Source organism: Anopheles coustani, chromosome 2, assembly GCF_943734705.1.
Source record: "Anopheles coustani chromosome 2, idAnoCousDA_361_x.2, whole genome shotgun sequence".
NCBI lineage: Eukaryota > Metazoa > Arthropoda > Insecta > Diptera > Culicidae > Anopheles > Anopheles coustani.
The window spans coordinates 47,722,982-47,736,322 of record NC_071289.1 but is presented as its reverse complement, the minus strand read 5'-3'; the positions used below and the strand labels follow the sequence as shown (position 1 = coordinate 47,736,322).

The 13,341-nt window shown below is 40.9% G+C and overlaps 3 protein-coding genes across 4 annotated transcripts; 1 reads left to right on the top strand and 2 right to left on the bottom strand.

Moving 5' to 3' along the window:
• Positions 1-573: 573 nt before the first annotated feature.
• On the bottom strand, positions 574-2,702 carry LOC131265529 (pre-mRNA-splicing factor 38B-like). 2 transcript variants are annotated; one of them, XM_058267807.1, is made up of 7 exons: positions 2,546-2,702; positions 2,251-2,472; positions 2,068-2,192; positions 1,863-1,998; positions 1,688-1,794; positions 1,404-1,632; positions 574-1,337 (listed from the first exon to the last, which is right to left on the bottom strand). In XM_058267807.1, exons 1-7 carry the CDS (start codon positions 2,559-2,561, stop codon positions 976-978), a joined length of 1,197 nt encoding a protein of 398 aa, XP_058123790.1. In that variant the 5' UTR covers positions 2,562-2,702; the 3' UTR covers positions 574-975. The 2 variants fall into 2 exon arrangements, with proteins under 2 accessions (XP_058123790.1, XP_058123788.1); XM_058267805.1 differs by having other exon boundaries at positions 578-1,632.
• A 3,016-nt stretch (positions 2,703-5,718) lies between these two features.
• On the top strand, positions 5,719-11,696 carry LOC131265526 (raf homolog serine/threonine-protein kinase Raf). The gene is made up of 4 exons (XM_058267801.1): positions 5,719-6,576; positions 6,664-7,311; positions 8,053-8,202; positions 8,270-11,696. The coding sequence occupies exons 1-4, from the start codon at positions 6,265-6,267 to the stop codon at positions 9,224-9,226; spliced, it is 2,067 nt and encodes a 688-aa protein (XP_058123784.1). The 5' UTR covers positions 5,719-6,264; the 3' UTR covers positions 9,227-11,696.
• Positions 11,697-11,871: 175 nt separating this feature from the next.
• On the bottom strand, positions 11,872-12,477 carry LOC131264474 (uncharacterized). The gene has a single exon (XM_058266772.1). The coding sequence runs from the start codon at positions 12,475-12,477 to the stop codon at positions 11,872-11,874; it is 606 nt and encodes a 201-aa protein (XP_058122755.1).
• Positions 12,478-13,341: the final 864 nt, after the last annotated feature.

The following is a 13,341-nucleotide window of genomic DNA, read 5'->3' as shown; positions in this document are numbered from 1 at the left end:
GATATCGTACCTTTAATTTGTGAAACAAGAGTAAAAAATAGATAAGGCGATGGCATACCTTTCTTGTACACTTAAAAGCAAATTTATGGAACCATTTAGCAAAACATCGTTTGAATTTCGATTAAATGTTTGTTAATTTATAAGTAATAATGCTCAACGTCTACTTTTTCAGAACCAAAGTTTGTATCGCTCTTTAGTTTTTAGTGTCTAACATGGTTCAGTGTAGCTTATGTTTTGAGTAATTGAGGTAGTCGACGTCACTGAGTAACAAAGATCGTGCCAATTGTTTAGTTCGAGCTTAGGCTATGCTAAATCATTGTTATTTGTAAAAGTTTATGTTTAAGAGAACTGGTAGGAGTTATATGATTGAAGAAAAGAAATGACAGTAAAAAAGTAAACCATTTGTTTGTAGAGTAAAGAAGAACAGTGAATAGAGGTATATAGTTGTGAAGAAGAAATTCATGAGGTATGAGGTTGTAAGTAGGTGATAGATAAACAGTTGAAAAGAAAATAGAAATGGTGACAAACTCTAATTAGTTCTGGTTAGAACAACCTAGCGGCGATGCTAATTGAAACAGTTGTTTTGAGCAGTAGATAAATAAAAAAACAACGAATCGGTGAAAACTTTGGATAGTGGAAACGCCTGAATAGACTGTTTGATTTTCTGTGTATTGTGAACCCGTTTTGTCGTTTCATTGCTAAGCACAATTTAGGTTTTTAAATGTGCACTTTTCATACGCTATGTTTGTTCGTGACATTTACAATCGTAACATGTTTGTCTGTAGCTAATATTAATACTCTAGATTTTATGTGTGCCATCTACAAGTTTCACGTGTACTTGTGTAATGTTTTACATTGCTATTATCTACTTCAACTAATCAACCTAGAAACTGGCAAAAATATTGAAGCAATTTGTTCCTAAAAATAAAAAAGGATGATAAAATGAAGTTATATCGAATACGACAGCGTAATATGCTAACGCTTTCTCCGATCGCGGTCATACTCGCGGCGTTCGCGATTATCATGGCGTTCATGACTTCTCGACCTACGGTCGTTACGAATTCGATCCTTACGTTCGTAGTCACGGGATCTATCTCTATCGCGCTCTCGATGACGTTCCCTGTGTCGATCCTTATCTCGCTCGCGATCGCGTTCACGATCCCGCTCCCGCTCCCTCGTACGATCTCTGTCCCGATCGCGGTCACGGTCTCGATATTCTTTGTGGTCGCGTTCCCGATGGTCACGCCGTTGGGGGAAGTCCTCTTCAAATCGATCGTAACGTGACGGACGAGCATCTCGATCGCAATGATCAAACATTTCCCGTTTGGTAGATTTTTCTTTGAATGATTGTTCGTGGCGTGGTACATCTCTAGCATCTGCGAAACCTGTCGGTCCTCGGGTACCCCCAGAAGATCCTGAAGCTGCACCTCCACGGGCTTGTTTTCCGGAGGCAGGAGCCCCACCACCACGGTCCGGTTGAGTGTCGGCAAATGATACGTTATTTTCGCGAGCATATTGTTCGAGCTTAGCATCAATTTGTTTTTGAATTGGCACTGGTATGCGAGGAAAAAGTGTAGAAAACCAGTCAAGCTTGGTCAACCATTGCCGTATCATATGGCCAATTGTCAGAACCTGAAGATAATCACAGTTCAGCATAGAATCATATTCAGCATTCATACATTCTTACCTGTCCGCCACCAGCCTTTACGTCGATTACTTCCTCATCCAATAGATACGGTTCATACCAGTCGAACAAATCCCCGGGGGGCTGTGTATATCTCAAATACATAAAACCTGTAATTTGACATAGATTATGACTGGACCCCATTTAATTGCTTAGTTTTACAAAACGGCTCACTTACCTAATGCTCTAATGTAGGGTGAATCACCGTGTGTAAGCAGCCCATTTACTTGTTTCCGTGTTAGTCGTAATGTGTAGAGTTTGTACAACAAACAAAATGCCGTTGAAACTATACCTCCCGCACCGACACCGCGTACCTTTTGTAGCACGAAATTAACGTTCAGTCATTAATAAATGACAACATATTTCGCTATTTACAAACTTACCCCTCCGCACATTCCAGTTTGTCCAGCCGTCTTACGAGAGCCTCTTTCCCATGGTTCGAGGTGTTTGACTTGGTAATATATCTCATCCACGACTTCATGGTAAGTCTTTAGTTTGAACAAGGACACTAGAGCAGAAATAAACGAGCTATAGATAGTGGCAACTTATTGTTTGCGAATATTTACCTTTAAAATAACTCGATCCCTGAATGTTTGCTAAGATAAGCGGGTTCAGGTTCATCGAAGACTCATTACCCCACAGCGGTAAAGCATTGTTTTGCTTTGCAGATTTTTTCGGCGGATGAGCTTGCGGTTGTTGTGCCTGTTGCGAAGACTGCTGATGTTGTTGCTGGAAATGTTCTTGATATTGCTGCTGTTCTGGAACATCCGTCGAACCATAGATGGTTTCTGGAAGGACAAGAAATGTGTTATAGAAGTTTTGAGTATACGGACGCATTGGAAATCTTTTAATGCTGTTTACCGTTGTCATATTCCATGCTCGTGATGCAGTACTGAAGCAGGATAAATTACATTTAACTGCTTTAAAAACACTTTACACTTGTTATCACGAAAACAAACTGCACCTCAGTAAAGTTGTACTTTAATAATGCTTTTGTCGATGCTCGATAAAACACAAAACCGGCTCCTAGAGTGGCGTGGATATTAGTGTTGGCAGAATCGGGAATCGGAAGATTCGAAGAATCGATCCCTAGACGGATTCTAAAGATTCGAATCCCATTTGACAGATTCTAAAGACTCGAATCCCATCTGACGGATTCTAAGAGCCACGCTACACGAGCCGCAAACTCAAAAACTTTGCGGCGCAAAGAGGGGAACAGCCGAAAAGTTTACGTCAGAAACTTTTCAGCTCCGTGAGCTGAAAACTGCACCCGCAAAGTTTTTGGCAGCTAACCGCAAACTCAAATGCGCCAGAAGAAGAAGATGAAGAAGAAATAAATGTAAACATAACAAATCTCAAAAACAAAATAAACGAACATATGGTGATAAATTTACGTGTTTATTTTGCAGCTACAGTAATATTTTGTCATTTTATAGCTAGAATATCAATTATAAATTCGGTAAAAGAGTAAATGAGGCCCCGGCCGCCATGTTTTCGATCGTGGCTACATCTCTTGTGGACGTTTAAACTGAATGTATGCAATTGGTGATACATTAATTCGTTAAATTCAACCTACCAGTATTTGAACCGTAGTTTGTACCGTTAATTTCGGCTACGCAATCAACCTAGGGGTGCGGCATGAGGGGGGCCCACGGGCCCTCCTTATTTCTCAAAACTATAACAAACTCTCTTTTTCGGTAGATCTAGCGCAGTCCGCTCGCTGCGCTCGCTGCGGGCGCGCCGCCGTTGCCAAATCATTTCTGCGGCTAAACTCATTGTTTCATGCTGTCCATCATGTATGGTATAGTTTACTTACTAGTAACTTAACATGTAAACCTATATGAAGCCGCATTCAACCCCAACTGCGTAATTAGTTTGAACCGTTATGTTCTTTTAAGCGAACCGTTAGCGATCAAATATTCGAAAAGAATGCATGCGTCGCGCTTTGCATAGCTTCAGGCGCTTAATGTGAACCAGTAGGAAGAGGAGAATCTAGCCCAGGGCCTCAGTTACTACATACAACATAAATACACTATAGATCAGGGGTCGGCAAAGTCCGGCCCACCAACTGATTTTATCCAAAAGTTTCAAAAAGTTTAATGATAAAGATTAAAATATTTTATACTACCACTTTTTATGTAACTTGAGAACATCAAAATCTTCCTTCTTCATGCGAAGAAAGTTAATTATAGTTTCATTTGCTTGCTCTGCTACAGTATTGTCCAGCAAACGGTTGCCATCTTGTTGCCTACGCACAATACGCCTGTTGCGTTGCCTGTTGCGTTGTTGCAAGTTTTGGGTACTCAACTCGATGACCCGCGATAGGGTAGTTAGCCACACTTCACTCATCAACAGATTATCCATCTTTTACTTTTTGTGTGAATTGAAATAAGATCTTGTTTGCTTTGACGGAAGATGTTTGAGTTAACTGAAAAATCAAAAACAAAAACCTCTTTGCGCCGCAATGTTTTTGAGTTTGCGGCTCGTGTAGCGTGGCTCACAGAATTGGTACCGCAAAACGCGGCTACACGAACCGCAAAGATTTTGACGTAAACTTATACGGTTTTTGAGTTTGCGGTTGGAGTTTGCGGCTCGTGTAGCAGGCTGGTAAAGATTTGATTCGTTTAGGATTCGAATCAGATTTGATTGGTTTGCGAATCGATTTGATTCGATTCTGACTTGAGCCTAAACTGTTTGAATGGACTCACAATCATTTGAGTCGAATTAGTCACATAACTAGTCGATTTAGAGACAATGTAATTGATTTAAGTTTACTCAAATCGAACGCTGGGTAGAATGTCCAATGGACATAGATTGAGTTTTTTGCGCGATTTGCAAGTTAGGCTCAAGAAAAATTCCTGGAACTTATTTTTTACAAAGAAATACAGTAGAATGTCTATTATCCGAGCTGTTCTACCCAACCAAACCCATTTCATCAGGACCAGACCATTTTTACCGGATTCTGGGGATTCAGATTAGGATACACAATTTCCAGACCGACATTGATTTGTTTACATGATGATGATGATGATGATGATGATGATGATGATGATGAGTCTCAACCTGTGGTCACAGCTTTCCGCAACCGCATGCGGTTGCGTTTTTGATCTGTCAAACGAGCACAGCTTTTTGCCAAAAATAATACTTTAATGTTTGAATATACCACTTATATGATCATACAATCTCATTAAAGTCTACTAGGAACAATATTTACTGTTGACATATAAAAACGCAAGAGTCTGCGGCAAGAATCAAACTCGTTTGATTTTTTAGTACAGAAACCGCAAGGTCTTGCGTCTGCGGTGACAGCCCATGACAGCTCCTATCTCTCCCATGGGAAAAAACGCAACCGCATGCGGTTGCGCAAAGCTGTGACCAGGGGTTCACCGCCTACCCCTACATAGGTTTGAGAGGGACGAAAGTATCTTGCGATATTAAATATAAATCATCAAACGAGAGGGGGCATTTGTCAAGTAGAGTGGCGTGGACATGCGATGATTTTCCTTGCTCCTTCCAACAAACATGTAATTTATGGCATCAATAGAATTGACAAAACATCGTAATAATTGCAAATAACATTATACTTTTCTAAATTTACAGGTTATTATTTTATTCTACCAAACAAAGTAGTAGTAGTAAGTAGTTTTTAGAGAGGCTTTGAGCCGGGTGGCCTCTTTCACCTCTTAAACCCTACCAAACAAACGTGTGTTCTTTGACCTTTTATCTGCATTTTAGGGGTTCCAAAATGTTTAGAAGTTCGATCCGTTCCGTTCGATCAAGATCGTTGCACCCAGTTAGTAGCGAATTGGTGTGTTTATACATGTCGTGTCAGCTAATTCACGACCGTATTATTGTAGAAATTAAATGACTTTTACTCACACTTGGTGTAATCACAAGTAATTTGTTCTTAAAATTGGAAATAGCGGCTCATGGTTGCAAATATACCTAAGTAAGCTTACAAAATAAAGCATTTGTGCATTGCTCGATTCTTTATTCGTGCGTGTTCTGGACCGTAAATTGACAGATTCGTATCTTCATGATGGAGTTGTCAGTTCAGTAAAACAGAAAGCCGCTTGTTTTCACCACAACCTGTGCCTGGGGTATCTAGAAGCAAGGACATATTTTCGTTTCCAGTTCGGAATATATTGGAGCAGCCTTGAAGAGTCATTTGAACGAAGACATTGGAACAGAATGTAGTAAATTAACAAGAAATACAACGCTGTGCCGGCCAGCCTTCGGTGGTTCCAATGCAATTGATGGAAGCTAGTAATCGATATAAGAAATAGTGCAAATGTAGAAAGCATGGTAACATTGATCATTGTACCAAGAAATTCAACAAAAACACAGAAAAAAACAGAGCCTCAGGTGAAAATAGTTAAACAGAAGCAGCGCGCACCGTGGAGTGGGGATTTGCACGGCGAGAAAAGGGCCCGAAAGTTCAGTCGAAGAAACTCCCATTTTCACTTGTGGCAATATCTATTGCACATAAAACGAACGGATATCGAGCCGGAAAGTCACCCTCGGCCTAAGGTGGTTTTGTTTCCGTGTACCGCGCACTGCTGTATCGCTCGGCCGGCACTATGTCGGCCGACGCTGAAGATGCAGACGACGAGCAGCAGCTGCTGCTCGATCCGTTCTCACAGCTGGAGGAAGATTTGCGAAACATTAAATCCGTGATTCATGTAACTCGGGAAAATATCGATGCTCTAAATGCGAAGTTCGCCGACTTCCAACAGCCACCGGCATTGTATTTGGAAGAGTACCAGGAGCTGACGTCAAAGCTGCATGATCTCGAAATTAAAGAACAGGATCTATTGGAGAAGAAAATGCAACTCCAAAACGAACAATCGAGTGAACCAAGTGAACCTCCCGATCCTGAAGAACGTGTAGAGGTACGTGTAAGCCAGCCGTGGTACATCCAAAAATAGAAACCTTCAAGCTTCAATTTCGCTTTATCCTTTTCAACATTTTATTTTAAGGTCGAAAGTATGTGTGGAACGCTAAGCAGGCAATCGAAAATGTTGCTTAGAGCGTTCTTGCCGAATCAGCAGCGTACGTCGGTTCAAGTCATACCCGGTATGCGATTGAAAGATGCATTAGCCAAAGCACTGAAACGTCGCAACCTGACCTGCGAGTTCTGCGAAGTAACAGCCGGGAACAGCGACTATCCGATACCCTGGGAGACAGACGTGAGCGCTTTAAATTGTGATGAAGTTTTTGTGCGTATCCTGGATATCGGATTCCCGACATATATTTCACACCAGTTTATTCGCAAAACGTTTTTCTCGCTGGCATTCTGCGAGTGTTGTCGCCGTTTGTTGTTTACCGGATTCTATTGCAACCAGTGTAACTACCGGTTCCATCAACGATGTGTCGATAAAGTGCCACCAATATGTAGTAAACGGCACATGGACAGCACGTTCTACCATGTTTTGTTGGCTAATCCGGAAAGTACGGCCGGTATCATCAATCCAGGCGCTGGCGGATATAGCACGAGTTTGCGACATCCGCGAACACTCAATCAGCAGGATCGTTCCAACTCGGCACCCAACGTATGCATCAACAATGTGATAAAGCCGTTTTTTGGAGCGGACAATCGAACTATTATCAGCAATCGTCCGTTGCAGGTAAGGCTCACCACGTCTTTTATCAAATGAAATGTTGATACCTACGTAGCTACTAATAGTTTTGCTTCGGTGTTTTGTGTAGTCGACTAGTTATTTATTATTCTAGTAAAATTTTTGCACACAAATGCAAATCGCACTTGATTTGAACCAAGTTTTTATTTACAAAACCTCAGTAAACCTACCCTTCTAGAAAAGTAAATAAATGGTGTGGCCTTACGACTGGAAACCAGAATTCTTTCGTTAGCCTTTGCTCTTGGGAAAAACAACCTAGTGGGCTGAATCAAGCGGTCCCGATGGGATTTGCAAAATCTAACTTGTTCGTCTTGGTTTTGTGTTTTAGTAGTGAGGTATTATTTAGTTTTTAGGTTTTATTTAGGTGTTATTCAGTGCATAAAGTGCTTTATTTTAACAAATCGGTAAATGTGGTGTAGGTTCGAAATAAAGACCTGAGACCCTCCCCCTGTACGAGAGGACTGATTTCTATGTAGAGGATTTCTATGACTATTTTAATGCTTTCAAGTTATTCAAGTAAGTTTAAAGTTATAACCGAATTTTACCTCTGTCTTTCTTTTACCTTGGGTCTTTCTTTTTATACGTTAATATGTAAAGTTAAGCTTATTATGGTTTTTACAATATTTTTCATTAATTAATTAAGACTTCTATTTTAGTGCAAATATCGTTACACCTACGTTGTCAATCCCAATTGAATTAATCGTTTAAATCTCTCCGTCCTCGTTTCAGGCTCAAACGAATCAAGAACACTCACATTCCACGCAGGCATCACCAACAAATACGTTGAATCACAGTAAGAGACCAAGAGCTCGATCAGCAGACGAAAGCAATAAGAATCTGCTATCTCCGCGGGATTCGAAACAATCGGATGAAAATTGGGTATTTAACATATTCTCGGTGTTTTTTGTTATAAAGCTTTCACTCAATACAACTTTTCTTTCTGCAGAACATTCAAGCTGAAGAGATCCTGATTGGACAGCGAATTGGTTCCGGTTCGTTTGGTACGGTGTATAAAGCGCACTGGCACGGTCCGGTGGCAGTAAAAACACTGAACGTGAAAACGCCGAGCCCGGCGCAGCTTCAGGCGTTCAAGAACGAGGTCGCGATGTTGAAGAAAACACGACACTGTAATATATTGCTGTTTATGGGATGCGTGAGCAAGCCATCACTAGCCATCGTGACTCAGTGGTGCGAAGGTAGCAGTCTGTATAAGCACATTCACGTGAACGAAACTAAATTTAAGCTGAACACGCTGATCGATATAGCCCGACAGGCAGCTCAAGGAATGGACTATTTGCACGCAAAGAATATCATCCACCGGGATCTCAAGTCGAACAACATATTCCTTCATGACGATTTTTCCGTAAAGATCGGTGATTTTGGGCTAGCAACAGCCAAGGTACGATGGTCGGGCTCCCAACAATCCAACCAACCAACTGGAAGCATCCTCTGGATGGCCCCGGAGGTAATTCGAATGAAAGATCAGAACCCTTACTCCTTCCAAAGTGACGTTTACGCTTTCGGAATCGTGTTGTACGAGATGCTGACCGAGCAGCTACCGTACAACCATATTAACAACAAGGATCAGATCTTGTTTATGGTTGGGTGTGGTAAATTGCGCCCGGATCTCACAAAAGTACGAACAGATTGCCCGCAAGCGTTGAAGCGCTGTGTCGAAGATTGCATCAAGTTTAGCCGCGATGAGCGACCACTCTTTCGGCTGTTGTTGAACATGCTGGAAAATATGTTGCGTACCATGCCCAAATTCCACCGCAGCGCTAGTGAACCGAACTTCACTCAAACACAGCTACAGAATGACGATTTTCTGTACATGTGTTCCAGCCCAAAGACACCAGTAAATTTCCATAACTTTCAGTTTTACAACGGTGCAGGCAACTATTGAATGTTGTTACAGTCTACGCTCGAATTTTCGGATTCGAATTTTGGAATAGTAGAGATTATTTGGAACTGCATTTGTACATAAGCTTTACCGTTGTGTGATTGTAGCCAATGTTCGTTGGAGATTCCATGTTCGTTGAAATATCCGGTCGTTGGAAGGGAAACTGTCGATGATTTACCAAATATTTTTCAAACTCATTCTGTTTTTATTAATATGGATTGACAATATTATATGTTGATCGTGAGTAGAAGAGGCCATTTGCAGGATGCAGGACGTTTACGGTGCTGTAAGAAAAATAATAATTCTTTACGTTATGGAAGCCTTTTTCAGAAAACAAACACATATTTTAATAGTGCTAGTGCTCTACTTATCAGCTTCGATCGAGAATCTTAGCTCAAAATTTGTAAAATAAACCCGTCTACGTACGGTATGCCATTGCTGTCGATGCTTCTTGAATTTAAACAGCACCGTATGCGTTAAGGCATTGCTTACTTCATGATTCTTCATGGAAATGGTTCTTTATTCTTATTCTGTTTTATCAGCTGCTTTCTCGATTGTTCTTTGCATGCTATTGTACCCTTGTGCAGTACCTCGTAACACACGATTTCATTATCAACCGGTAACTTGTTTATCTGCATCATTGTCCTAGTTTTGACATAATGCGGGCAAATAGAAAAGGAGGTAACCCACTGAACTTAGTGAAAAATAATATTTCATATTCAAAAAGATTAAAACATATAACATATGTAACGAGTTGTGAAATATGATTCACCTTCTGCTAAATACAACCGTTATTAGAGAGAGACAACTACCTTACGGGGGTTGTCGTGGCAATGCAATGATTTCCAGGTTCGTTAGGCATCATATTCAAACCTCACAAAACGGAAGCCAGAAAGAAGTAATAGCTTTGACTAGACAAACATTGTCGATACGAAAGGTCTTCCTCCGATAAGAAAAGTCTCCTGTGTAGCATGTGGCCTGTACCATGTGTTCAGAGGCTGAGATTAAACAACAGTCTAGCCGTTTGAGTGTAGTTACTATTTCTTTATTGGCCATAAACACTGCGTTATGCAACGAAGGTAACGGCAAACGGCTATTTACGTAAGTGCCCCGGTTTGGAACCGAAATTTATTTTGGTGTTTTAGATGAGGACTGAATTGGATTGGTGTTTCAAAATCAGATTCAATCTAGTACATTTTTTTTGAGCTACACAATTTTATTTCAATATGCAACGAATGGAGAGGCAAAACTAGTGGTATGAAAGTAACCAAAAACTAAAAAAAATTAAATATTTGTTTGTGGAGTAATGTAATATATCAATGCACTTAGTTACTAGATATATGCATCAGATGTTTTATTATTTTCTTGCAAACGAGTTTTATCTGAATTCGGCGCAAATTTAAAGCGAGAGGCAGAAAAGCAGCATCTTTGCAAAATGTGGTTTGCAACCCACGGTTTATGGTAACCTGATCATTGATGTGTATGCACGCAGCGTAAAATCTAAAGGCCAACCACCTCGTTTAAGTTTTGGAAAAAGATCACCGTTTAATCAACCGCGGATAGCCGATACCCATTCTGTTACCGCAAAGTAGGAGGTTACTGCTGCAGGGCAATAACTGGAAGGAGAAAGTCAAATTGCAATCTTCTATTTAGTTTACAAAGCGTTGATGAACTTTAAATGTACATAATGTTAACGATGTATTTAAAATCAGCAAAGTAATTAAAGCTTTCTCGTGATTAACAAAAGATGAACCTCTGATTGCAAAAACGTAATGCTACTTACTACTTAATATAAACCTACTTGCTTCAGGCGACTGACATTCGCACGCCAGTCGCTTGCGCCGACCGTGTAGAAATATGAAGCGGAGAAACTATTCCGAAGGACTTGTCATTGGATTATTAGAATATATAAAAGGGCTATATTATTAATTTTACGAAAAGTAAAGTAAACCGGTGTAAAGTATCGGTACAGTTAAAGGAAGCAAAGGCAAAATGCAAGAGAAGAATGGAAAGAAATAACACATATTACAATTTACCCCACTCTGATGGCTCTATGAGTAAGCAACTATATACAGGATAGTGAATGAGGCTACCTTCGTGAATGTTATGCGTTGGTCTTAACGGCCATACACAGCACTAAGGTAGATAGTGGACATTATGGAGTGAATAAAGTGAAGCTAAACAAAATATCAACATTTATAAGTATTAAACTAATGCAGAAAAAACACCTCTTACGAGGACAAAATGATGCTACGAGCTGAACACAAACATTCGTGCGAGAACATAGGATACTTAGGAGGGAATTGTAAATTCTCCCCAAATGTGGAAGACGATTTGAGACCAGATAATTACATTATGAAAGCAAATGCAGCCATGGACACAACAACAAAGGGAAAGAAAAAAAGTATATATCTTTTTTCTTTGATCTGAAACCTTAAGAAACACACAAGTATCGAAAAAGTGAATAAAATAAAAATGATCTACATCAAATCTCGTTATACCAATGGAATATATTGAATAAGTCTAAGTTTATTAGGTTATCCTATTTGCTTTGAAGCGTATATCTTGCTATAGACTAAATGTTACTGACTGACTGTAACTCTCCGACGTAGAGTTTTACTGAGACATTTTGCAGTCGCTTGACTTATTCAAGGCAGACCCGTTAACATCATGATAACTGTAGGTTGTTTTTTTTCGGAATGCAGAACGCTGGCTTGTTGGTGTTCACCATCGTCCACGGGTTTCGGGCATTTCCGGCGTCTAACGGCCTTTCGTCGAACTAAACGGTCTCCTTGTGGTACATCTGATCGCTTCTCAGTCTCTGGTGTTTTAATTTCCCGTTCGTTGTAGCATACTGTTTCGGTGGGCAGCATGTTCAAAATGTCATGCCATCGGATTTCCCGTTCCGGGTTATCACTTCCAGCACAGCCGGTCGGGACCAGATCGTTAGCAGGATCATCGGCGGGTCGGTAGCTGGGTGAGGCAAGTTCTGTTGGTTCACGAATGTGCAGACTGGACACTCGCCGTCTCGAGCGTTGAGGCTTCGCTCTGTGGTAGGTCGAGGAGAATTGTTGTGACGAACAGTGGCCACAAGAAGGCAACGGGGACGCGGTGTACAGAGGCGACGTTCTGGGTTCCCTCTGGCATCTCTGCCGTTTCAAAGGCGAAGAGTGATCGTTCACCAGAAAGTACCGAAAGGAAGGAAGCGTGCTATCGGTACCGATGCTCGGAGTCAAGGGTTCCATGTCTCTCATGTCGGATTTGCGTTTACCGCCCATTTGCGCCGGAGGTGAGCTGGTAGTTTTATCATATTCGTTGGAGGTCGGAGTTTTTGGATGAACGATATAGCCATTTTGTCTATTGCATGGTTGGTACGGACGGAGATTTTCTTTGTCAAAATCCCATAACCTGTCGGTCGGCGTTGGTGTATTGTGGCAAGCCTCGCGAGAGGCTCGGGTGACAACCCACTTCAACATTTTACTGGAAAACAAACCTAAAATATAAAGAAAAAACATCAGTTTTCATTATACAGCATTTTTTATTCACTATCCAAGTGGTTATATATCTTTCGTAGATTTTAAATCTTTTGTAAAAGGTTCAGACTTGGTTTGTTAAACAGACATAGTATGCAATTATTTTTGAAACATGCCGTAGCCTTTGCGTGGCTGCGACATGAAGATTAATTGTTCCCCTTAAATATTCATTCTACGATTAATAGCTGGGATAACAGAATATCCGCTTACATTTAATTGCATTTCGTTGAATTGAAGTGACTTACCATACGCCTGGCTGCGTATGTATGTTCAAAGGTTTTCGTTGCCGTCCGGAAGGTTCAATTATTTCCACGTACCGGCAGTCGGCGCAAGATGAAAATTCGTGCCCTTCCTCATGTGAAGGATGCGAAAAGTACGATTCTGCCGCAAAATTGATCCAATTTTTAGCCTCTTTGATTCGCTTCACATAGCAGGCCATAAAGAGGCTGCCTCGCGGGAAATTAGGGGTAACTGCCAACAAATCGATGCTCTTTCTTCCTTTCATTTCGAAAGATGATGCGCTCAAAAGAGAGACAGAAAGCAAGATAGGATGTGCGCTACCTGGGTGCAATGTAATGCAACTTT

What these genes read in the sequence shown, in the direction of transcription:
- LOC131265529 (XM_058267805.1), bottom strand. An exon ending in ACCCTACATTAGAGCATTAG is followed by an intron (nt 1,795 to 1,862) that starts GTAAGTGAGCCG and finishes GTCAAATTACAG; the next exon opens with GTTTTATGTATTTGAGATAT. An exon ending in TAAAGGCTGGTGGCGGACAG is followed by an intron (nt 1,633 to 1,687) that starts GTAAGAATGTAT and finishes GATTATCTTCAG; the next exon opens with GTTCTGACAATTGGCCATAT.
- LOC131265526 (XM_058267801.1), top strand. Translation starts at nt 6,265, where the DNA reads ATGTCGGCCGACGCTGAAGATGCAGACGACGAGCAGCAGCTGCTGCTC. An exon ending in ATCCTGAAGAACGTGTAGAG is followed by an intron (nt 6,577 to 6,663) that starts GTACGTGTAAGC and finishes TTTTATTTTAAG; the next exon opens with GTCGAAAGTATGTGTGGAAC. An exon ending in AACAATCGGATGAAAATTGG is followed by an intron (nt 8,203 to 8,269) that starts GTATTTAACATA and finishes TTCTTTCTGCAG; the next exon opens with AACATTCAAGCTGAAGAGAT.
- LOC131264474 (XM_058266772.1), bottom strand. Translation starts at nt 12,477, where the DNA reads ATGAGAGACATGGAACCCTTGACTCCGAGCATCGGTACCGATAGCACG.